General features: G+C 35.1%; 3 protein-coding genes across 4 annotated transcripts; 1 reads left to right on the forward strand and 2 right to left on the reverse strand.

Moving 5' to 3' along the window:
* Positions 1–1,310: 1,310 nt before the first annotated feature.
* Positions 1,311–8,651, reverse strand: LOC115953207. Its single transcript, XM_031070742.1, has 3 exons — positions 8,404–8,651; positions 7,613–7,795; positions 1,311–1,758 (listed from the first exon to the last, which is right to left on the reverse strand). The coding sequence occupies exons 2-3, from the start codon at positions 7,769–7,771 to the stop codon at positions 1,591–1,593; spliced, it is 327 nt and encodes a 108-aa protein (XP_030926602.1). The 5' UTR covers positions 7,772–7,795; positions 8,404–8,651; the 3' UTR covers positions 1,311–1,590.
* A 1,947-nt stretch (positions 8,652–10,598) lies between these two features.
* On the forward strand, positions 10,599–16,498 carry LOC115954183 (MTOR-associated protein MEAK7). 2 transcript variants are annotated; one of them, XM_031072092.1, is made up of 8 exons: positions 10,599–10,752; positions 10,872–10,974; positions 11,063–11,167; positions 11,474–11,559; positions 11,725–11,966; positions 13,299–13,488; positions 14,751–14,934; positions 15,873–16,498. In XM_031072092.1, the coding sequence occupies exons 1-8, from the start codon at positions 10,700–10,702 to the stop codon at positions 16,173–16,175; spliced, it is 1,266 nt and encodes a 421-aa protein (XP_030927952.1). In that variant the 5' UTR covers positions 10,599–10,699; the 3' UTR covers positions 16,176–16,498. The 2 variants fall into 2 exon arrangements, with proteins under 2 accessions (XP_030927952.1, XP_030927953.1); XM_031072093.1 differs by lacking the exon at positions 13,299–13,488 and having other exon boundaries at positions 10,646–10,752; positions 14,717–14,934.
* A 1,057-nt stretch (positions 16,499–17,555) lies between these two features.
* Positions 17,556–18,319, reverse strand: LOC115951380 (40S ribosomal protein S17-like). Its single transcript, XM_031068596.1, has one exon. The coding sequence runs from the start codon at positions 18,223–18,225 to the stop codon at positions 17,782–17,784; it is 444 nt and encodes a 147-aa protein (XP_030924456.1). The 5' UTR covers positions 18,226–18,319; the 3' UTR covers positions 17,556–17,781.
* Between the last annotated feature and the right edge of the window lie 5,073 nt (positions 18,320–23,392).

Raw genomic sequence — 23,392 nt, forward strand, 5'->3', positions numbered from 1 at the left:
TTGAACTCAGGGTCCTTGTTGAATAATTATATCAATCAGAAGGTTGCAGATCCTATTGATAGTATTCATATTTCTTATTTAACCAGTTGAATACTAACCATACAAACAACAGTTTAAAGGCCCCAGTAGTAAGCACTAAGAATTTTTTGGGTCACCCAGAAATTTATTCATACCAACTATTGGGGAGTTGGGGCCCCCCAAGTAGCGAAGCTGATTATAAATAATAGTGGTGACATTAAATTGACTCAACCAATCCAATGTAGTTGGATAGATTTCATAATTTGAGTACAGAATCTCAAATGTGTGTGTATGTATGACAGACAAAGGTTTCCTATCCTCTTCTTCTACCGTACACAATAACAGTTCAAACAACGTGTATCAAGCGGTGGAATAGAAGCCAAGGTCACATGGAATTACAATTGGCATTAATTTGAAGGACAGGGAAAGAAAATAAGGCAGGGGGAGTGAATACCATGATCCACAGGCTTTCCAGAAATGGTGAAAGCTAAGAGAAAGTATGTCGGTTGGTAAGGTTCATTCCTGTTTGTTTACCAAAGATGAACAGAGATTTAAGTGACAATGTAAACGCAATAAATTTTTTGAGTCCTAGAACAACAAACAGTACGTTCTACTTGAAATCTATGAATGAAGTTAAAATTGTTTGCAACAGTCTGTTCAGCTTCAAGATTAAATTTAACTGGCATCTGCTAAGGTTTCTTCCCCTTCAATGAAGACTTTGAAGAACCTGATATAATAATTGTGCAAAAATTATAGCATCCATCAATTGAAGTATCTTTTGTTGACTTGTAACTCAAGCTAACGTTGAAAACTTTTCAACCACTTCCTTATTCTTTCAGGACATTGTTTTGACAAGAGAAATTTAAGGAACATTTAAATGTGTGACACTCCAAAGATTGTTCATGATAGCTCATGCAAATTGCTGGAAGATGAGACTAATGATTATACCATCTAGGACTCCTAAATGACAAGAAAAGCCTTTGTAAACTTTAACTTGAATGAGACCATAACTTTCATGTCCAAATTTGATAAATGCATTCAGAGAACTGATTTCCAAGGAAATGATTGAGAATCTATTGACCTTCAGTTTCCCAGGGTATATGGTATAGCTGTATACAGTTGAAATTACTCATCAATCCTATCTAAAAAAGAAGAAGAAGAAGAAGAAATTACTCATCAGTCTTTCAATTATCTCTATAAATATGAAGGAATTAATCCATTATGGTTCCCAATATTTTCCATAAAAGAAATGAATTAAACTTTTGATTCTGCTCCAAACAATAGTAGCTGCCACCAACATCACCAATAACCATTAAAATTACTTCATGATTGGTCAATGCTACATAGACAGAATACAACCACAACAGAGGAAAGCATAGAACATACAGACATTGACAATCATGACATATTAACAATAGAATATGTGGATTTAATGTTGTGTTTTGTAAGTCAAGTAGTCAACTATTACAATTTGGATAGAACCTTAGAATGAAGTAGCATAGCTTGGAAAGATAACAAGGTTTTCCTACTTACAATTATCAAACACATTGATTCAACATGTTCGACCCATAACTAATCCTCCAAGATTGGATGACGCTCAAGCTCAGTTAGAAGTTCAGTCAAATGGGTTGCTGTGCTATTGACAACCTCACTTCCACCCCTGCAATGTAACAATTCTTCTCGAAGACTTTGCACAATCTCATTAAGTTTCTGAATATTCTTCTCTTGAGAGAGGATAATCTGCAGTAAATTTGATAGCCTATTATCATCAAAACTCAAGTAGTACACTAAGATGAAAATTGCCATCTTCAAAATGAGGGTAGAAATTTCAACTCCAGCAATTTTGTCAAATTAAAACTGAATGCATTATTATAGGAAAGGTAGAATTTAAAGAAGGAACCTTCAGGTATAATATGATGTCAAGCACAACAAACTAGTGTTAAGGTATCAATACCACACAGTTTTATTTATTTATTTATTTTTATTTTTAAAAGCGCTAATAAACTTGGAGTTTGGGTTAAAACTTTCCGAGAGGCAACTATATGAAATGCAGTTCAATTACATGGAGATGGTTTGTTTTTGATGAATAAAAGAAGTCAACAAAAAGGTCCCATCAACATTGAGATTCCCATACTACATAAATGAAAAAAAAAAAAAAAAAAAAAAAAACTCTACATTAGAAATAGTGAATCATCCCTTGTATTTACCTCCCACTCAAATCACAGGGAAAAAATGCCGTGTTTGGGGAGGAAACCAAATGTCTGTGTACCAAATTTTATTCAATTATGCAATTCTCTAACAACTAATGTGCAGATGCTAAATTGACTCAAACCTTAAAGTATTGATTAAGGAAGAAAGCAGAGGCAAAAATGTAAAAGAATGGATTCACAATAAAAAGGTGGATTAGTTAGCCAGACTCGTGCACAAAAAGTGCAGGTTGTATGTTTCAAGAGTTAGATCCAATTTGCACCTTATGAGATTGGGATTAGGCTGACAAGGGCCCAAAGTGGTGCACACAACTTATTAGCCTCATGTTTAGGCATGTGCTTATTTTACATTTAATGTATATTCCTTATACAGATCATTGTATTGTATATACCCAATCAGAAATCAATGCAAATAAAAAAATTTCTGAATTTCTACACGGTATCAAAGAGTGTCACGACCTAAATCACTTTTTAATTCTCTTTCCATTTTTTTTTTCCCTTTCTTTCTTTACCTTTGGAGTCAAGGCTCTGTCTCCTCCATCACCGCCGTTCCTTCGCCAATTACCACATGCCCTCATAGCACCACTATTGCACCCACTTGTGAAACATCACTCTTGATCTAACTCTTGATTTGAATGTTGAGGGAGATGAAACATCCAGAATGTTGTTGCAATTTGCAAGATGGAGCCACTAGTTGACGGTGGCAACAACCGTGTGCACACAAACACACAAGGAATACAAGAATTGGCATGGTTCATCAATATACTTATGTCCATGGGCAACAATAAGAAGAAAGTTTCACCATAAATTAGGAAGATTACAACAGTGGCACAAAGATTTCCTCAAATAAACCCAAATCCCAATAACATCCTATGCTCTCTCTCTCTCTCTCAATTATCACTAGCACATGGCAAGACAAGAGAATTCTTGTGAACCTATTCTTTAACCGCAACACAAGAGAGGATTCATGCACACACACAGAATACTTGAGAGGCCAAATACTTATGTATAACTAATTCAGCTAGGGTATAAAGGGATCATCGCTGCACACATAGAAAAGAAGCATCATATAAACTCAGCTAGCCATTCCTAATTCAACTTTGAATTTGGTCAAACCATGACAACCAATTCAAGCCACATGTACCAGCATGGTCCATCTCTGACTTCATCCTTTGTGCCAAATCCTCAGTTAGATCTCTGGCCTCAATTGGATGACCAACTTCCAAAGATGATTTAGTGACATATGTCCTTAGTGGCTTGGGCCTGGGTTATGGGATGATAATGACTGCCACCCTCCATTTCCTCTTGTTACCATCCTTTCAGGATCTTCAGGCTCGCCTATCATCCCTTGAGGCACATGCATCTGCTTTTACTCTGCCTCCACAAATTGCCCTCCTCACCCAACAATCCCTGTGGTCAGCCATAGTTCTAAGATTCCCATCTTTGTTCATGTCAAGGAATGGTGGTCCTGGTCATCAAGGGGAAGTAACAGGAATTGAACCTGAAACTGAGGCTGCAACAACAAACTCGCAATTGTGGCTCTCATCAGGGTTCTATTGGCACCATTTGTCAAATGTGCCATGGAACTAGGCACGTTGCTCTTCACTGTCCTCAGTGATGTACTTGTCTGCCCACTGACTCTTTGCATACCACATTTTTTGATCTTCAGCTAGCACAACAGTCTCCTCTACTAACCATTCATTTGCAAGCCTATCAGCATCACATCTATTTGTTGTCGGTTCAGCAGCCTCCTCTACCTTATTAGCCAGTGACTGCCCATAACCCAAACTAGTATCTAGATTTCCTGATCTTTAGCTGGCTCAACAGTCTCCTCTACTGACGATTCATTTGCAGGCCTCTCATCATCACGTCTATTTGTCACCAGTTCAGCAATCTCCTCCACCTTATTAGCCAGTGACTGCCCATGACCCTAACTAGCATCTGGACTAGTTTCTTATATAGTTTCTAAATGAAGTCCCAATCCTTGTACAGGCTTCATATAATATCAAAGAAGAAAAGGGGGTGTTGTAGATGAAGAAGTTCTTTCAAAACTATAGATAAAAATAAAAAATAAATGTCATCAGATAATGCTTTCCAAAAATTAAACTTTTGCATCCTAGTCATACTCTTTTTTTTTTTTTTTTGATAAGTAAGAAAGATGTATATTCAAAAAGCTACCTCAAGAAAAAAGCAAAAGGCAGAACAAAGAGTACAGAAAAAGAAACAAATAGACAGAAAAAGCTAATTACAAAGATGAGAAGTAAGGAACAAAGGGAGAGAATCACTAGAGGTGAGTCCCTAAGCCCTAGACCATTCAAATAGAGAACCACTAAAAGAAGCAAGCAACTGGTCATCAGATTTGTCCATGTCCTCAATAGTTCGCCAATTTCGCTCCCTCCAAATACACTACATTAGGCACAACGGAGCTAAATTCCAAATGCTAGAAGAGTACTTTCCAAACCAATTCCACCAACCAAAAAGAGTATCTGCAACTGATATTGGCAAGACCTAAGAAATCCCAAAAGATCTAAAAACCAAGCTCCACAACTGATAAGCTTTTTCACAATGGAGTAGCAAATGATCCACCGTCTCCCCATTACAACGAACATAATACACCAGTCAACAAAATCAAGGCCTCTACCCCGCAAATTGTCGCCTGTAAAAATCTTATCCCTAGTCATACTCAATCAGCAACAAGTAATTATATCAAATATTAAATTAGAATAGAATAGAGGGTTCTCTGAAACTTTGCTAACCAACAAGCAACAGTGAGATGCTGGTTTTCATGCAATAACAATTAAGCATTGGTTTGCCCTCTTATGATTTTCCAAATATTTGCCTATCTCATCCTCCTCCCATCATATTTCAAATATACTTTACCACATCCTAGATCGGAACCACCAATATTAGATTTAGTTAAATACCTAAAGAACTCTGTCCTAAGATCCTTTGTTAAATTGGCAAATCCAATTGACTGCAATACTATAACATGCTGGATCCAAGTGGCAACAGTATTAAAGGCAACTGAGGTCATTTACAGCAGGCTTGATAATGAATGACAGAGAAGACTTGAAATTAACATTCCAAAGTGGGGTTTCGCTGAAATTGGGGGATTGCATAGGCATTTTGGGCATCATTTGTATGGTTTGAGACTTTCAAGGAAACTATTCAACTTACTATTGCAATTTATTGGATGAGGTCATGAGACAATCGGGAATAGTTCTAACTGAGAAAGAAAGACAGGAAATAGGATAGGTGAAGGGTTAATAGCTATTAGTCCCAAAACACCAACTGTCAGGAAGTGGCCAGATAGAATCCATATGAAAGCAAGCATTGTAAGAAAAGGGGTGTTGGCGATGAATTTGTATAAGAGCTGTTTCTGTGACTTGATTGTTTGAGAGTTCTTTTGCAAGAAACATGACACATTTACAATCAAGTGAAAACCTATGGTTTCTTTACCAAGAAAATTGTGCAGGCCGACAATAAAATCATTAAGCATTATAAACTTTCCTTCAAGTATTTAATGTGACAAATTATAGCAGGTCCTATCTGATCATTTTATTGACAACCAAGGCTGCACCTTGCCCAGACCAAGCCACGCCTAAGTTTCCTACCTAGGGATAATTTCATATTTTCCATGTTGGGACAGCATATATTTCAGAGTTTTATTGTTTCAGATTTTCACACTTTGAGATCATTTGACATTTTGAATTTTGACTTTGGGTTTTATTATGAATGAAGATAAGCCTATTAAAAAGAGGCTCTAGGGATGGTGTAAGACATTATATTTTGAATTAAAATTTTCTAATGAAAAAATTTCTTCAGCTTGGTGGTCTTAGCCCCATTAGGTGGTGAAGCCTAGTTTTCTATTTTGACTCTTATTTCCGTCTCTTTCCTCCCCCCCCCCCCCCAAACAGGTCATGATCAATTGGCCACCCTGGGAAAAAAATCATTGGTCAAGGCCGTAAGAGAAGACACCATGCCCTATGAAGGCCCGAAATCAAGCTAAAAGATAATTTGTGTATTGAGGGTGAAGTAGCTGACAGAGGCTTCAACAAGTAGACCTCAAAATAACCCCTCATGCAAGCAAGGAAAAGTTAATGTTTCAAGCATTGACTAAAAATGATTTACACATCAAAGAATTTGTGAAGCCCAATATCATGTGGATCGATGTAGCTAGGTTCAATGTTCAATGTTCAAAATCTAACAATCAGAACAAGGTAATCAAACCGCCTTTCTTTCTTTTCTTTTTTTCTTTTTTTGGGGGGGGGTGGGGGTGAGGGAGCGGGCAACTAATATTTGAATCGCCAGGATTGTCACATGAATTATAGAACAAAAATGAATGTACTTAGATGACACGTCCTCCCCTTATAAGCCCTTTTAAGATCAAGGTGGATGGTGAAGTCATGGGTTCAAGACCCAACAAGTGTGTGTGTTTGAATAGTATTAATAAAGCAAAAGAGCATGGCCCGAAAGGCCTTTGCTAATACAAAGCAATATTCTTGGCAATCAAAGGCAGCTGGTGTAGCTTGAGTGAAAAAGACAATTGTTGCAAAAATACATGAGGAAATATAGCTAGTATAACTTTTCAAAATAATTCTTCAATGTATGTTTTCTTTTCGCAGGTGTTAAATAAGAACCTGCCAGATAGTGCAACTATCGAGTGGTACCGTTGCCATCAACTCAAATAGACGAGATGCTTCTCTCTTTTGCATCTCCAAACTGATATTATCATAAAATATAGAAAACAAATTAAGCATGACGTTGTATGATTGAATTTTCTAATAGACTTCTCTTGCCAAACCAATTTGTGAATGCTTATAGAAGTTTACAAGTTCAGAATCTGCGACAACAAGTTCAACTTCAACAAGGTTCTAAGCTCCTCTTGAATTATCGTTGGTCAGTTTTCACAAAAGGAGAAGGGGGGAAAAGGTTGCATTGAAACATTCCAAAAGTAAACCCTCTGTCTGGTTGCTGAATAACAATTAAAGAGAGATAATAACACCAATAAACCAAATTCCGTAACTTATGTTGTACGTTATTGTTTTATTTAAAAATGTAAAACATCTCATCCAAATGAATTTAATGGAGGTTTTTTGTTTCTAGGCTCCATTTAGTGAAAATTCAGGGTTAAAGAAATTTCCTATTCTTATCAGTAATCAAAATAGCCCTATCTAAAATGCATTCCAAAGAGTAAACATTACCAAATGAAGTCCAAACTACAACACCCCCCCTACCCCCCCACCCCCCAAAAAAATGACAATCAAATTCATATATATAGATTTTCAGCACAAACCCACATAATCAACATCTTAAAATCCACAAACAAATCAAATACTTGAGCATTATACTAAAAGTAATATAACCCATTCCCATTTCAAACTCACCTTTTCTTTCACAGCTTCCTCTCTTTCAGATATATAGTTCTGTTTCTGGGATGTGATTGAACTAGCTTCAAGCTCATTCCCATATTGTTGCTTCCACTCAAACTGTGATGTGAATACAATTAACAAGAGCAGACAAACCAGTACCCATGGCCTTGACATTGTCACGACCAGCTCTCACATAACCTATCATAATCAACTTACATCAATTAAACACTTGTCCATATCTTCCGTTCCATGCGTTTATGGAATTTGAAGCCAAAATTAAGGAACAGTTTTTAGAACAGATGACTGAACAAACCCCAACCATTTTTTGAGACTTCACATAAATAAATGTTCAACTAAAATCCACCAACAAACACTGCCATTTTGCTCTCTTTAGTTCCTTATCAGCAATCAAAAACAAAAACAAAAAAACAGTAATCAACTGGATCAAAGTTTTGCACCATTTTTTGGCTGAGTTTAGTAGAGTTTTCAGTCGGAACTTACCCAATTATATAAAATTTAATACTTAAGATCTCTCTGTTTGGTTGCTGAGAATCTAGATGAAAATAGAACCACCCCCCCCCCCCCCAAAAAAAAAAAAACTGCACTTATTGATTAGTGTGTTTTGCTTTCCTAGGACCTATAATATGAAAATTTTAAGGTTGTTTTTCAACAATTTCCTCACCAACAACAACAAAACAAAACCTAGTCATATCGATGCATAAACACAAAATTCGATTATGATTGATCCATTGGATCAAAGAGCAGTGCAGAGAATTGAAGAAAAAGTGGGAAATTGTAGAACTTACAGATCGAGGCTCAGCAAAATCGGCATGTATCGGATTCTTTGGAGCTCATTGGAGTCGTGAAAAAGAGAAAAAACGGTGTACGCTAATTATTCCTGCGGCTTTGAGAAATGTCTTTAGGAATTGTACGTAGTTTCCGAGGTTCGGAGGATAAGAATTTGCATTGAACTTTGAGCAACTCTGGCGTGTGTTTCTGAGATCTGTATTTTTCTTTTTACTCTTACCTATTTTTCGTGATGGTTTGGGAAACCAGTTAAACACCCCCTAAAAGTAGCGAACTGTTAAACGTGTCTTACCTTAATCATCTTAATTGAATGCATCATGTTAATTAATAAAAAAATTTATGTGCATCTCATTCCAAAAAAAAAAAAAACACACACACACACACACACAAATTTTCTTCTTGATTAACATAGCTTAATAAATACATAGCGAACTCCAAAGGGTTGGCTTGATGAGTAATTCTTAGATACTTTTAGAGTAAAAAAAATGTTGTTATTTTCTCTCACATTTATTGTAGGGCCCACTCATTAAATTCATGGTAATATCTAAAGTCTCATGATATCTATGAGAGTTTATGTTTGAAGTCTCTTACTAGCATTCTGTAATAATATATTATTTGTGGGAGGTTCTTGGGCTTTCATTATTATGTCAAACAAAACCCACCTATGACTTTAATTTTAAGTGATTCCTAATTTTCAAGTGTTTGGCACTAGTATTTCATAAGCTTCCACAATCATTCCACCAAAACCCTAAACAAAAAGAGTTCATCAATTGCTTGAAACACATTCCAATTTGACTCTAAGAGTTCTAATAATTAAAGTTCTAGAATTTGTATTCTTGAAGTATATCATCGAACCTCAAAGATGTTGAAATCTTGGAGACATTTCAAGAGTTTCATCTAGAAAACTTGAGGTGTTGGGTTACACACAGTCAATCAACAACAAAAACATCAATAAGCACAATTCTCTATCATCCAAGTGAGTGGAAGATTAGTGTATTGATTTGGGAGAGGATGGGCCACAATTCATTTGACATTTTTGAGAGTAATTTGTCATTAATTCATTTGCAAGAGGACGTGCTTGCATGTAAATAACTAAATTTGATTTGATTTTGTTTTAGTTAGACTCAAAATTACACAATATGTTGAATTTTGATGATATGAGTTAATTCATAGATATGTCTTTCATTGAAATCTAAATGCATACGATGGATGTATATATTAGGGCTAGATTATGATTATGATATGAATTTGATCATATGATGAGTGTGATCAATAATGCATGATGTGATGATGAATGAATATGTATTTTGTGCAGAAAATGGCATGAACTTTACTTCCTATGAGATTGACAATTGGGTTGGAGGGATTGTGTGTTTAGCACCTTCCCATTCCACAACTTAGCAATCAAAAACTTATGTATTTATCATTTAAAAATAAAAAGGAAAATATATTGTTTTTATTTATTTTTTTAATATATTTTGATGGTTGAGAGATTTAAGACTTAAACTATGGACGTCTTTGTTGAGATGCCATTTGATTTACAAAACTCTTATCAAAATACATTCTTTAGACCATTAAGCTTTAGTCCATGAACAATTTTAGTCTAAAAAGTCTAAAGCTAAGAAGCACGGACACTTCATTTAAGGTGCCATATTCGTGTCGTATCACCCGTTTTATGCTATAATTTTTCAGAAATGACTCGTGTCATTGTGTTGTACTAGTACTAGTGTTTGTGTCCATGACTATGCATCTTAGGTCTAAAGTCTAAACTAATCACTTTTAGTACTTAACAAACATAAGAGATCGTATTTGGTCATTTTGTCAACATTCATTTAAAAACTAAAACCAAATTATGATGTGACTAAACTAAAAATTGACATGTTAGAGATAATGAGCATTCTTTTTAACTTTTTTAGGACTTTAAGAACTAAAATCGCACATGGACTAATTTTGGGCAAAAAAGAAGAAGAAAAGAAAAAGTGATAAAACATCCCAAAATACAATATGCATGTGATATGGAAAAGGTATGATAAATCTAATGTTGGAGCCAAATATCAAATGCCCAAAAAAACAGAGAATAAAAAAGAAAGAAAGTTTTTTACTTATTATCTTTATATATATATATATATATATATTTTTTTTTTTGATAGTATTTTTTACTTATATTCTTTACTTATCTTCTTCTCACAAAAAAAAAAAAAAAAACTTTACTTGTCTTTAGAAACTATAAAACCAAAAAGCAAAAACCAATTTAAGAGAGAGCACAAGCAAAAAGCGGTTCAACACAAGCAAAATATGGGCAACGCTCAGTCACCTCCGGCGAATCCCCGCTACGCTTCGGCCTCCAGGTCTCTCTCTCTCTCTCTCTCTCTCTCTCTCTCTCTGTGTATCTATATGTTAATGTTTATAATTAATAATATGATTAATTAATTTACTAATTAATTTATATATCATTGTTCAATTGTAGAGCTTTCAGTAAAAAAGAACTGGAAGATCTTAAATCCTTGTTCGCATCCTTGGCTGCACAATCTCAAACCAATAACCAATACATCGTTCCCTCAGTTTTCAAGGTTTCTTTAATTTCTTCGCTCTAAAGATTCCTTAAAATTTTCGACACTCAAAAACATTTCCAATTCTTTCTTAAAATCTTTGTCTCAGACATATTTTGGACTTCATGGTCCTCTCGGTGACCGCATGTTCGATTTAGTCTCCCAGCAACGCAAGGACCAACGCCTCTCCTTTCAAGACCTCGTTATTGCTAAAGTAAGTGAAATATACTATGTTTTTTATTTTTATAGTATTTATGTTTATTGTTCGAGCTCGACTCATGTTAGAAACAAAATTAAATAAAACCAATCCTGGAATTTTAAATACTCATGATAAGCTCGAGCTCAACTCGTGTTTGAAATAAAATTAAATAAACCAATTCTGAAATTATAATACTTGACTCGGCTCGGCTTGTTTATGGTCCTACATTTCATAATGTAGGACTATAAACTTGGGTCGGCTTAGGTTGGTTCAAGTAGTTTACAGACCTGCATTTTGTAATGGGTTTATTGTTTATTGCAGGGAACTTATGAGAAAGGAACAAAAGATGACATTGAAGAGTTCATTTACCAATTAGTAGACGTGTCCGGTGATGGCATTTTGGCGAGGTAGTAATTTAGGTCTATTTATTGTGTTGGGCGCTGAATTTTGTTTCTAAGTTAAGATTTGAATTTAATACTATGATTACTTTGATAAAATTTAGTCATATTGGCTTTGTATATGTATATATATGGTTGTGATGGTGAGAATCATGTTGGGAGCTTTAATGTCAGGTCTGATCTGGAATCTGTTTTGATTGCGATGTTTGGGACTATATTTTCTGAGAAAGATGCTGAACTTGGACCAAGTTCACAGAAGGACGTTGTGGACATATTTCTTAATGCTGCAACTTTTTCAAAGCATGTTGAAGGAAGTGCTGAAAAAAGCATGTCTTTCGAAGATTTCAGAAATTGGTGTGCTCTTCTCCCATCTGTTAAGAAGTATCTCGCAAGCTTGTTGATGCCACCTGATGCAGGTTTTCTTCCTGCTTTAGATTTGTATATTCTTTGGACTGCTGTCAGTTTTATTGTTTTCCATTTTGATAGTATTTAGGTCTATTCAGTAACCAAAAAAGAAAGAAAAGAATTTCTAGTTGTACCTTGTTAAAAAAATTAAAAAGAGACTTCTTTGGTGGAATTAACGATTCCCTTTCTTTTATTATATAAAGAAATGGATCATGTTTAATTTTAAATAAGCAAATTATGTCATGTCAAGGTTGCCAACAACATGAAGTAAAATATAAGCAGATAAACTGTAGTTAAGACACATACATTCTGTAAATTTAGTGGAGTTGAATTTTTTTTTAAATTTGATTTTTATTAAGAATTATGAGTTGTTTGGTTTACTGCTCTTTTATTGCTTTGTTGCCTTGGTTTTTTTTTTTTTTTTTGGTGCCGGATTACTTATTGGGTATTGAATCAACAATCTCACTCTTCAGCTTGCTTTTACAAGGGGGCAAGGAGCTGTCATTTGAGCCAGAGCTCATTGGCACTTCTTTGCTTGTTGACACATAAGAACCTTAGTCATAGGTTTCATATATCATGACAAATACTGTTCTAATAGCTAGTTCCTGATTAAAAAAAAAAAATAATAATAATAATAATTGAATTCTTAAAATAATTTGTATTAGGCACTGATTTAGAAAATAAATTTGTGATATTTTTATTAATTAGAGAAAAACATGAACCGCCTTATGCAATATCATTTTATGAGGGATTAAGATATCTTGTAACTTGTGTAATGTTTCGTTTTGCTAACGTGGATGTCTAGAGTTCTTTGAGCACCTGATTATTCCTCTAGGTGTGTGTAGTCCCCATGTCCCACACACATTGGGTGACTACATGGAGGAATCTCTTGGGGTAACCCCAAGATACTGGCTAGAGTTTTGAACCTAGGACCTTATGGATATCATGAGGCCTTGGGAACCACTAGACCAAACCCTTGGGGTTGTTCCTTTTCTTTTAGATGATTATGGATTCTGTTTTTACATATTACTAGATCAATATTTGAAGAAAGCCTCCCCGTGTGTGTGTTTTTCTGTTGTTCCTTAAATACTTCATATGGAAAATTACCACTTTACCAGACCTGATTATTTTCAGTTCTGTATATTATGGACCCCGAAGCAGTTTAGTTATCCTATTTTGTGGGACATGTCAGGAAACAATCCTCTTTTTAATGTTCCACCACTTTACCAGACCTGATTATTTTCAGTTCTGTATATTATGGACCCCGAAGCAGTTTAGTTATCCTATTTTGTGGGACATGTCAGGAAACAATCCTCTTTTTAATGTTCCACCATTTTGTGCAGGAAGACCAGGATCACAAGTTCCTTGTCTACTGCATGGGGAGAGTGTTGATTCTAATATGATGTTATTGAGGAAGGAATATGCTTGGCATATTGGAGGAGCCGTTTCACAGCAAGAGCTGGAGGAATGGAAACTTTTATACCATAGTGCTTACAATGGCCTAAGTTTCAACACATTCTTGGGCAATATATCGTGAGTGGATCTCATTAACTTATATCTCATTAAATTTTTTGAGATAAATTTTTATTCCTATACCTTGTGAGTTGAGCTTGATTTCCTTCTTTGTGATTGTCTTTGTCTTTGTTTTGAGTCCAAAATGAGGCGTTTGAGGCTCATATACTTTTCAGAAAATAAACCATGCAATATATAGTTTTTACAAGAAGAATTTTTCTCATGAAGGCAGAAAATGTAACTTGGAATGTGACATGACTGCACCAAGCTGTTTGTTTGATTTTTGTTTTCTGCTGCTGCTTATATTTATAAGCATCGTTCATCATGTTTTTTCTTGTTAGCACTTGATAATGCTAAATTTGGTTAAATCAAGATTGTATTTCTTGAAGAAAATGATTCTCCAAAAGTTGTGTTTCATACTTCTTATGTATTAAGCAAACAAAACAACACCTAAAAACTACCTATCTCAAAACAACACCTAAAATCTATGTGAAGAAGAACAATGAGGCTACAGGATTCATGGGTTCTGTTCCCACACATGATGTTGATGTTGAAATTCGAGTTGTCATGGGATCATGTTGTAATGGTTACATAAACGCTAGGAAAGCATTATAGACATTAATATGAACAATACAAACACAAACAAGGGGACTACTGTGCTTGGCACTAACTGCCACTTCAGTTCACTCCTCAGTTATGTTGATTCTTAATATCAAGCATACTTAAATGGAACATGCATTATCCGTAAAATGTTCTCAAATTTAGTGTGAGATTCTGACTGTGCAAGAGTCCTATTATGTTTAGAAGAGTTTAAAAATAAGAATGCATGCTTATATATTTCTAGATACTCCAAATTATTCTAAATTATTTGTTAGTGCTGCTGTCCTGACCTTTTCTGGCATTCACTTATTAATTAATTAAAATTAAATTGATCATGCATACTTAGACAAAGTGGATTTTGCTGTACAAATTGGTAGTAACAGCTTCCATTGAGGCCTAATCTGTAGTAGAGATGATTTCCTTAGCTAGTATAAGAAGATTCTGATCGTGGCAAGAAACCTGTAGACAATGGCATAAATGCCTATCCATAAAGTAAAGACTTCTTTATTTATAAAAACATTGATGTTGTACTATGTTGCATTAATGCTTTGGCCTTGTTTCCTATTCGCTTTCCCTAAAGAAATATAAATGCTTAATGCTTTTTATTTTTATTTCAGTTTCTCAGTTGCTGCAACTAATTTTTAAATAGGAGTGGAATGGGTAATTGTTCAATTGAACTGCAGAAAAGATGATGGGCCAACTGTGTTGATTATTAAGGATAAAGAAGGTTGCGTATATGGAGGATATGCTTCTCAGCCTTTTGAGAGGCATGGGGATTTCTATGGAGACATGAAGTCTTTTCTTTTTCAGCTATATCCAAAGGCTTCTATATTCAGGCCTACTGGAGCAAACAAAAATCTACAATGGGTAAGTTTCTATTGTTTTCATATGGCTCTGAGTTTGAGGTTTTTGCATTGTGGCACGATCTTAGATGAGTCTCATCTTTATTATTTGGTCCTGCTGATAGAAAATAACTCTATTCACATGCTGTGATTGAAGTCTGCCTAAATGTCACAACTTTCTCTGTAGTTTAATAAGTTTATGGATTATTAAGTTCATTAATTATTTATTGGTTGAGTAACTAAATAGATTTTGACTTCGTACATATTGTTTCAAGTGGAAATGAACAGCCTAAAGTGGCCATGGAAACTGCAAAGGTAGTTCTGGTAGTAGACCTGCCCTATATATGTATATCACTGAGTGATTTATTAGAAAATTCTTTGGAGGTTTTCCTTGACCTTGCGTGGATGATAAGAACAATTGTCACTTATAAACAAACAGTAATAACAATTGTCATCTGCTAGGAAGGGGACAACTAATGAAGTCTGAAGCAGTGAGTCTAACTCAAGGCTTGGTTTTGACTCAATGGTCCTTTATATCAGTTGACTATTCTCATCCTGATTTTATTTGGGCAACTAGCAAGAAAGATATTTTTAAGGTAGGCTTAAGTTTGATCACCTAGGAAGTTTAGTAAATTGGGTTTTATAAGGTTTAAAATATTTGACATGTTCTATGATCTAAAATGCATGTGGAAGTTTTGAGCTTTAAGGAAGGTTGAAGCGATGAGATGGAACCAACCCAATTTTTATGTTTAGATTATCTGATACTGGTTTCATTTCGTTTTTTCATGCTAATGTTTATTAATCTTATGTTTTGGTGTTTTCTCCTTTTTGGATGATAATTGGTTGCATTACACGCAAGTCCGTGACACAAAGCAAATGCATCTCTGTGATTTACATTGCAATTTTAGTTGTTTCTCCAATTATAAAATGTTCTTAAGATATGTAGTGTCCATGTATCTGCAGTGTGCCGTGAATTTCAGTTCAGATGACATCCCCAATGGCATTGGTTTTGGAGGACGAGTGAATCACTTTGGTCTGTTTCTCTCTGCAAGCTTTGATCAGGGTCACACGTTCAACTGTACCACATTCGGTAGTCCCTGCCTTTCCAAGACCAGTCGAATATGCCCGGAAGTGATAGAATGCTGGAGGGTTGTTCCAAAAGGGAAACAAGGAACGCATGATGCTGTCAAAGGTTCTGTATTAGAAAGATTTAAGGAGGATCGCCATATGCTCAACATGGTTGGGCTTGCAAATTCAAGTGAGTAATCTTGGCCATGCAATGATGCAACCTTTTGTTGGCTTCTACAAGCACAAAAATCATTTGTAGTTAAGGATTTGCACCCGATGACTTTGGCTTGAAGTTGAAAAATAAGGTGTTTATTCTGCCATTTATCTAGAAAGTTAGGAACATATTTGCTTGATCTGTAAATACTCCCATCTGGTCTAAACTTGAAGATTATATTCAGAAATTAGAACATGAGGAAGAGTTTATGCCTCTTGGTGTAGGGGTATTTCGTGGCTTTTTATCTTTTGTAATTAGAAACTGATTGCTATTGGGAAAAAATGAAGTGCCTCCTTACACCCCTGCATTCATTGTTGGTTTTCATACTTTAGCTGACTAACCATTTTCACCATTTGCGAAGTTATTTTAGGCATGATGTCATGAACAGACTTTGAATTCATTGTCCATCTAGTGTGCATTTATACAAGCACATCTAACATAAGCAAGTTTTAAGCATAATCCACAATCAAAGGGAAACATCACAATCACAATCACAATCCAAATTATATTCAAAAGACTTGAGATCCGATTCTAATTAAACTGCCAAATCTCAAACAAAATACATTGTATATGAAATCTTATTCAAAATGAACCCTCCTCAGTCCTCACTTATAGCCCTTACGGCTAACTACCTCTCTCATTCATGCTATTCCATGCAATTAGTGTAAATGAGCCCTCCATTAAGAAATAAAAACCACCATCTTTTATGAGCTAAAAGAACTCAATATTATAAAATCACTGGTCACGGTTCTGATCAAGTTCAAATTACAAGTAAAGATAGAAACAAAAAATAAGGACAGAAGCAAATTGTGAAGAGTGACGAGCCTACAGCAGTTCTCAACGGGGTCTCCCCCAAAAATACTTATAAACAACTATCACTGGCTCCAAACTCCTAAACATTAAGCGAAAAATTGATATGATATGACAGAGACTATGATGGCCCTCCCCTCAATCAAAAGTACCAACAATTTTACTCAATTCAATAGAAAGCAACATTTTGTACCCCTCAATCAAAAACACCATCAATTGTACTCGATTCAATAGTAAGCAACATTTTGTACCCAGATTCGTATAACAGTTGAGCCTACTAATTTTGACAAATACAGTCAATCCCTAGGAAGCATGGACACGATGAAGCGACACCCCAAATGAAGTGTCTCTGCATCCTAGGTCGAGTCCACAACAAAATTATTAAAGTGCATCCTAGCCACAAATTCATCACCAAATTACCAGTTTTAAAGACATCAAAAAAAATTAAAACATGCAATCAAGGTCCTGTTCATTTCAAACACCATTTCTGATTTTCCATCTCAAACCAAAGCCAAAATATGCCCTAAAAAACCAAAACTAATACTAACTAGTAATAACCAGCAACAAAAACACCATCACGATTCCAAACATTTGAATTTCATAAAACAATCTCCATTCTTTAACAAAAAGAAACACTAAATCATACCCATAATAAACGACAACGTCAAAACGATAATGAAAGAAAAAACATTAAAAAAAAAAAACGACAAATAACTAACAGTTCTCCTTCATTCAAAACTGTTCCAACGAACAAACACCATTTTTCCTTGTAGTCTCCTCCTAATCACGGAACCTCCTACCGGGTCCGCCAGCACCACCGGGTCGCCCGAAATTGGTCTGGATATTGGAAACGGGAACCGGGTCGACCTTGACGAGGCCAGGCATGTCACCCATGCCAAGAGTGGCCAACATGTCGAGAGTCTCCTTGTCGACCTCGATGAGTTCGGTGTTGATGGCGGAGACGTCGGGGACGAAGTCCATGCGGCGCTCGCGCTCTTCCTCCTGGAGCTTGAGCGAGATCCCGCGGACCGGACCCTTCTGGATCCGCTTGATGAGGTGGGTCGAGAACCCGGCGATCTTGTTGCGGAGGCGCTTGGTGGGAATGATGGCCACCTCTTGCAGGAGCTTCTTGTTGGTGTGGAAGTCCATGGTCATGCGCGAGTAGTATCGCTCGATGACTTGGCGTGAGGACTTCTTCACGGTCTTTGTGCGAACGCGACCCATGGTGGTTTTGGCTGTGCTGTGCTGTGCTGTGCTGTGTGTAGGGGCGGTGTGAGAACGAGAGAATGTGAAGACGATACGAGAGGAGGAAATGGAAGTAGGGTTTTGTGGTGTTTTTATAGTAGGGATTTGTGAAATGGGCTTTTGAGGCCTAGTAGAGAATTGGGCCTGAATTGTTTTTTGTTCAAAAAAATAGTTGGGCTTAGGTTTGGGAATATTGGGATTGATCTTTAAAAGGGATATAGGTAGGGTTTTGTGGTGTTTTTATACGAGGGATTTGTGAAATGGCCTTTTTTTTTTAAGTGGAAAGATGTGGATCTTCTTGACCCACTAAATGGAATAAAGGGTGTATTTTCTAGCCTAGTGGAGAGTTGGGCCTGAATTGTGTTTGTGCAGACTAAAAAGTTGTTGGGCTTAGGTTTGGGAATATTGGGATTGATCTTTAAAAGGGAAAGGAGGTAGGGTATGTGGTGTTTTTATACGAGGGATTTGTGAAATGGGGTTCTGATGTGGGAGATTTGTTGTGGATTTTGTTGGCCCATGAAATGGAATAAAGGTTGTATTTTCAAGCCTAGTGGAGAATTGGGCCTGAATTGTGTTTGTGCAAACTACAAAATTGAGCCTTGGTTGAACCCAAAGGAAAGGAGTTGGGCTTAGGTTTGGGAACGTTGGGATTGATCTTTAAAAGGGAAAGGAGGTAGGGTTTTGTGGTGTTTTTAATTTATATGAGGGATTTGTGAAATGGGCTTTTGAGTGGAACGATGTGGGAGATTTGTTGTGAATTTTGTTGGCCCATGAAATGGAATAAAGGGTGTATGTTCAAGCTTAGTGGAATATTGGGCCTGAATTATGTTTGTACAAAGACAAGCCTTGGTTGAACTAAAAAACAGAAGTTGGGCTTAGGTTTGGGATTAGTAGCTTTAAAAGGGAAGCGGAGGCCCGGTATGGTTGCTTGGATAAATTGGTTCTAGATAAACAGCATAAAATGTATTGAGTAGCAAAGCTTTGCAGTGTCAATTATAATTCAATAAGGAGTTTTTAAGGATAAGAACTTTTATAGCATAATTTTGATGCGGTAGATTGTGAATGTTTTGCTTATTACTTTTACATAAATTGAGTATTTTTTTTTCCATCACTCACAGTTAACCACATTAAGATTGTGACGAAAGTTGTGTCCACAAACTCTCTTTAACGAGTTTAGAGACACTAAAAATTTCACAACTAACAAGGTGGTAAGGTATTATTAATAGATTAAAAAAATAATATTAGTGGTGGACCCATATGAGAAATAGTAAAAACTTGTTAACTTAATTGTTTTGAAATTTTTTGTAAAATTTGTTGTGTATGTAGCATTGTCCATTAAAATGGTAATTGAAACTACTAGATTATGAGAGCTGACACATAGAAAACTACTTAAGTTTTCTTAAGCCCTCATTAGAGGACTGGTTGTTGAGGCTTGGCGACTTGGAGAGAGGAATTCATGGAACATATGATTCTTCAATATAATCACAGGAAAAACAAGTTACAGCAAATCGTTGTCACAAAATGTAGCAGACAATATATGCCACTATCCAATTCCCAAAGGACCACCCTCCCAAAAAAATAAATAAATCTAATATATAACTTCAGGCATATATAAAACGCTGGGACTCCACTATCTTTAATAAATAGAATGGCCTGTTGTCAAGAGATGTTTTTTTTTTTTTTTTTTTTTTTGGAGAAACGTGAAGAGATGTTTTAGGAGAGTGGCTTGAAAATTGTTTAGATTTAGGTTTATTTCATTTTTAGTTAGATATAGGCTACGTTTCCTAATTAAAAAGATAATGAATATAAGATATATTTTACTTAAGAATGCTAATATAACTTTGGTGTTATACTATCAAAATTAGGGAACTTACCTTCTTCCCATTGGCAGCCTTAGACAATAGTGTAATGGTAATATGGTATGTCAATTAATTGCTAACGAGATCTACATAGATAACCAAGTGCTTGCTAGCAACAACATAATTATCATTTTTGGCAATGATAGATGCATAATTCCCTTCTTCACAAGACTGCAATCTCACATTTCAGGTGTTGGGAACCTAACAGATAGAGCTCTAGAATTATAAGCAGTCAACTATGAAGAATTCAAACCAACAGAACATGAATGCCAACCCATGTACATTGACATGGAAGTAGATAGCTCCGACCCCCTTGACTATGATAACTATGCAGATATAGACTGACTCCCACTAATAGGCATGACAGACAGATACTGTTCATTAGCACGAGATAGGTAGAAGAATCTCCATGTTTCATCATTGCAAGATAGAGTGATAGACAATTGAAGACTCTACATTTCATCGTTGCAAGAAGACAGAAAGAAGATAAAAATGATAGAAAAGGATCATCTATGGTAAAAGAAGAAATGATAGGAAGGAGCTATATGTCAAAGCCTGCATAACAAAACAAAATGTCACTATTCATGAAAAGTTTATACTATTCATTAAATAGTATTTTTTACCGATAGATTAACTAGGGTTAACTTTTCGCAACCAACCCTGATAAAGGCCATATCAAGGTGTGAATTTTGTTGGCCCATGAAATGGAATAGAGGTTTATTCAAGCTTAGTGGGGAATTGGGCTTGAATTGTGTTTGTACAAAGTTGAGCCTTGGTTGAACACTTGAACCAAAAAAACAAAAAAAAAAGAGTGGGGATAGGTTCGGGAATATTGGGATTGAAGGGGGAAAGGAGGTAGGGTTTTGTGGTGTTTTTATATGAGGGATTTGTGGAATGGACTTTTGGGTAAGATGTTGGTGATTTGTGGATCTTGTTAGCCCAAGAAATGGAATAAATGTATATATTTAAGTCTAGTGGAGAATTAGGCTGAATTGGGTTTGTACAAAATTGGGCTTGGGTTGAACTAAAAAGAAGAAGAAGAGTTGGACCTAGGTTTGGGAATATTGGGATAAGAAAGGCCTGATATGGTTTTTTGACTCAATTGTTTCTGGATTGACAGCATCATTGACTGTAGACTCTATAATAATTGTTGAGTGGCAATAGTTTGCTGCGTCAATTATAATGCAATAACTCAATAAACCAACTTTAATAATTACTTCTATTAATTAGTTAGGTTAGTTAAATTGACCAAGCTTGAAAAAAGAGTTCACCTAATTGAAATTAAAATCTTCAAATTGAAATGAGACTTGTAATTAATCTATTAAAAAATATATCATTTTTTTTAGAGAAAAGAAAGAAAGTCATTTTACATTTTAATAATTCCCTCAATAGATTATATCATGAATCCACTGATTTTTTCTACTTTTGTTATTGCTACTGGGTTGGCTATTAGGCTTGCTTCTATTGGATTTGGGGTTGGTTAAGGTACTGTTGCGGCCAGTAAAAAATTCACAACTGATTAGATGGCCAATTGTGATTGTTAAATAAAAAAATGATGTCAATAATAAATCTAGATAAGAATCAATAAAAGATTGCCAATTTGATTGTTATAAAAAATAAAAAATGTTCTGAAAATTGTTGTCCATAATATTGCTCATTATAATTTGAAGGATAGAAGAATTTAAAATGTACTCACAAAATCAATTATGTAGGACACCACTGACCAATCATGGAGTTGGTTTAATTACTAGAAAACGCAAGGTAGTTGAAATGTCCTAATAATTGATGGTATTAAAAGGAAAGTTGAAAGTTGAAACTATCTTTAAATTGGATAGAAGGATGGGAGGAAAAATGGGCATTTGCCCCTAATTTAGAAATTATGCAGCAAAATGCTTATGTTTTGAAACTATTTAGTAAAATATCTTTATTTTTGAAACTCGATTTTAATAAAATTGAGTTACAAGTGTAACTCGACATTAGCAATGTTGAGATTTATGCATATTTTGCCACTTAATTTAAAAAAAAAAAAAAATTTAAGTGGAACTCGACATTGCTAATATCGAGTTCCACTTAAAAATATATATAGAACTCAATTTTAAGGATATTGAGTTATACACAGAATTCTATTTTGTAAAAATCGAGTTTAAAAAATGGGAGTATTTTGCTAAATAGTTTCAAAATAAAGGCATTTTGTTGCATAGTTTGTAAATTAGAGGCAAATGCCCATTTCCCCCTAAGAATGGTGGTTGAATGTTGAGGCTTGGTGTCTTGGAGGGAGGAATTCATGGAACATATGATTCTTCAATAGGTTTGGCTTACCTCCAGTGCTTTTTTAACTGGACATGTCCTTTTGATTTAAATATACAATGACAAGTGGTAATAAGTTTTAATCTCCACATTTTATTTAGTTAGCGGATGACGTGGTAGTTTTTCATTAAAATAAAAGGAGATTCCAGTTAAAAAATTTATGGAGGTAAGCCAATTAGCCAAACAATATATGCCACTAACCAATTCGCAAGTTAACTCCCCAAAAAACATAAATAATGATCTAATAACATATAACCCAGGCATATTCAAAACGTTGGAACTCCTAATTAAAAAGGTTTTATTTCGGGAGAGTTGTTTAAAAGTTGATTAGATATACGCTTATTTCAGTTTTAGTTAAATACAGGCCACTTTACCTAATTAAAAAGTCAACGAATATAAGATATATTTTACTTAAGAATGCTAATATAACTTTGGTATTTATTAAAAAAAAAAAAAAAACTTTGGTATTATACTATCAAAATTATTGAACTTACCTTCTTCCCATTGGCAGCTTTAGACGAAGGTCTAACGGTAGAGCTGGCCAGATCAAGGTTTGTTGGTTTAAATGGATATTTAAACTAGGCGTGGTTGAAGAATTAAAATTTTTGTAGTTGCATTGAAACCAACTACGAGTTAAGTGGTTGAGTATTACATCATGGTATACGTTTTGTTGGACTGTCTATCTTGTTGTTTATTTTATCTTTGTTGTTGTTTGTCTTCCGATTAAAAAACAATTATGAGTGGTTGAGTACTACCCGATGAGAATGCAAAATATCATATTTTTCTCTCTTAATGTTTAGTTTTTTATACTTATTTGGTGCCTAAATGTACTCATTATTATTATTATTTTTTTGAGTGAGAGTTTCAACTTATGACGTTTGCTCCTGATGATAGTTCTTTATCATCAAACCAAGACACCAATTAGTTTTTGGTATAGGCGGGGATTGAACTCTAGATTTTTTATTCAACCATCAGAGACT

This window comes from Quercus lobata, chromosome 7 (assembly GCF_001633185.2).
Source record: "Quercus lobata isolate SW786 chromosome 7, ValleyOak3.0 Primary Assembly, whole genome shotgun sequence".
In the NCBI taxonomy this organism is placed as follows: domain Eukaryota; kingdom Viridiplantae; phylum Streptophyta; class Magnoliopsida; order Fagales; family Fagaceae; genus Quercus; species Quercus lobata.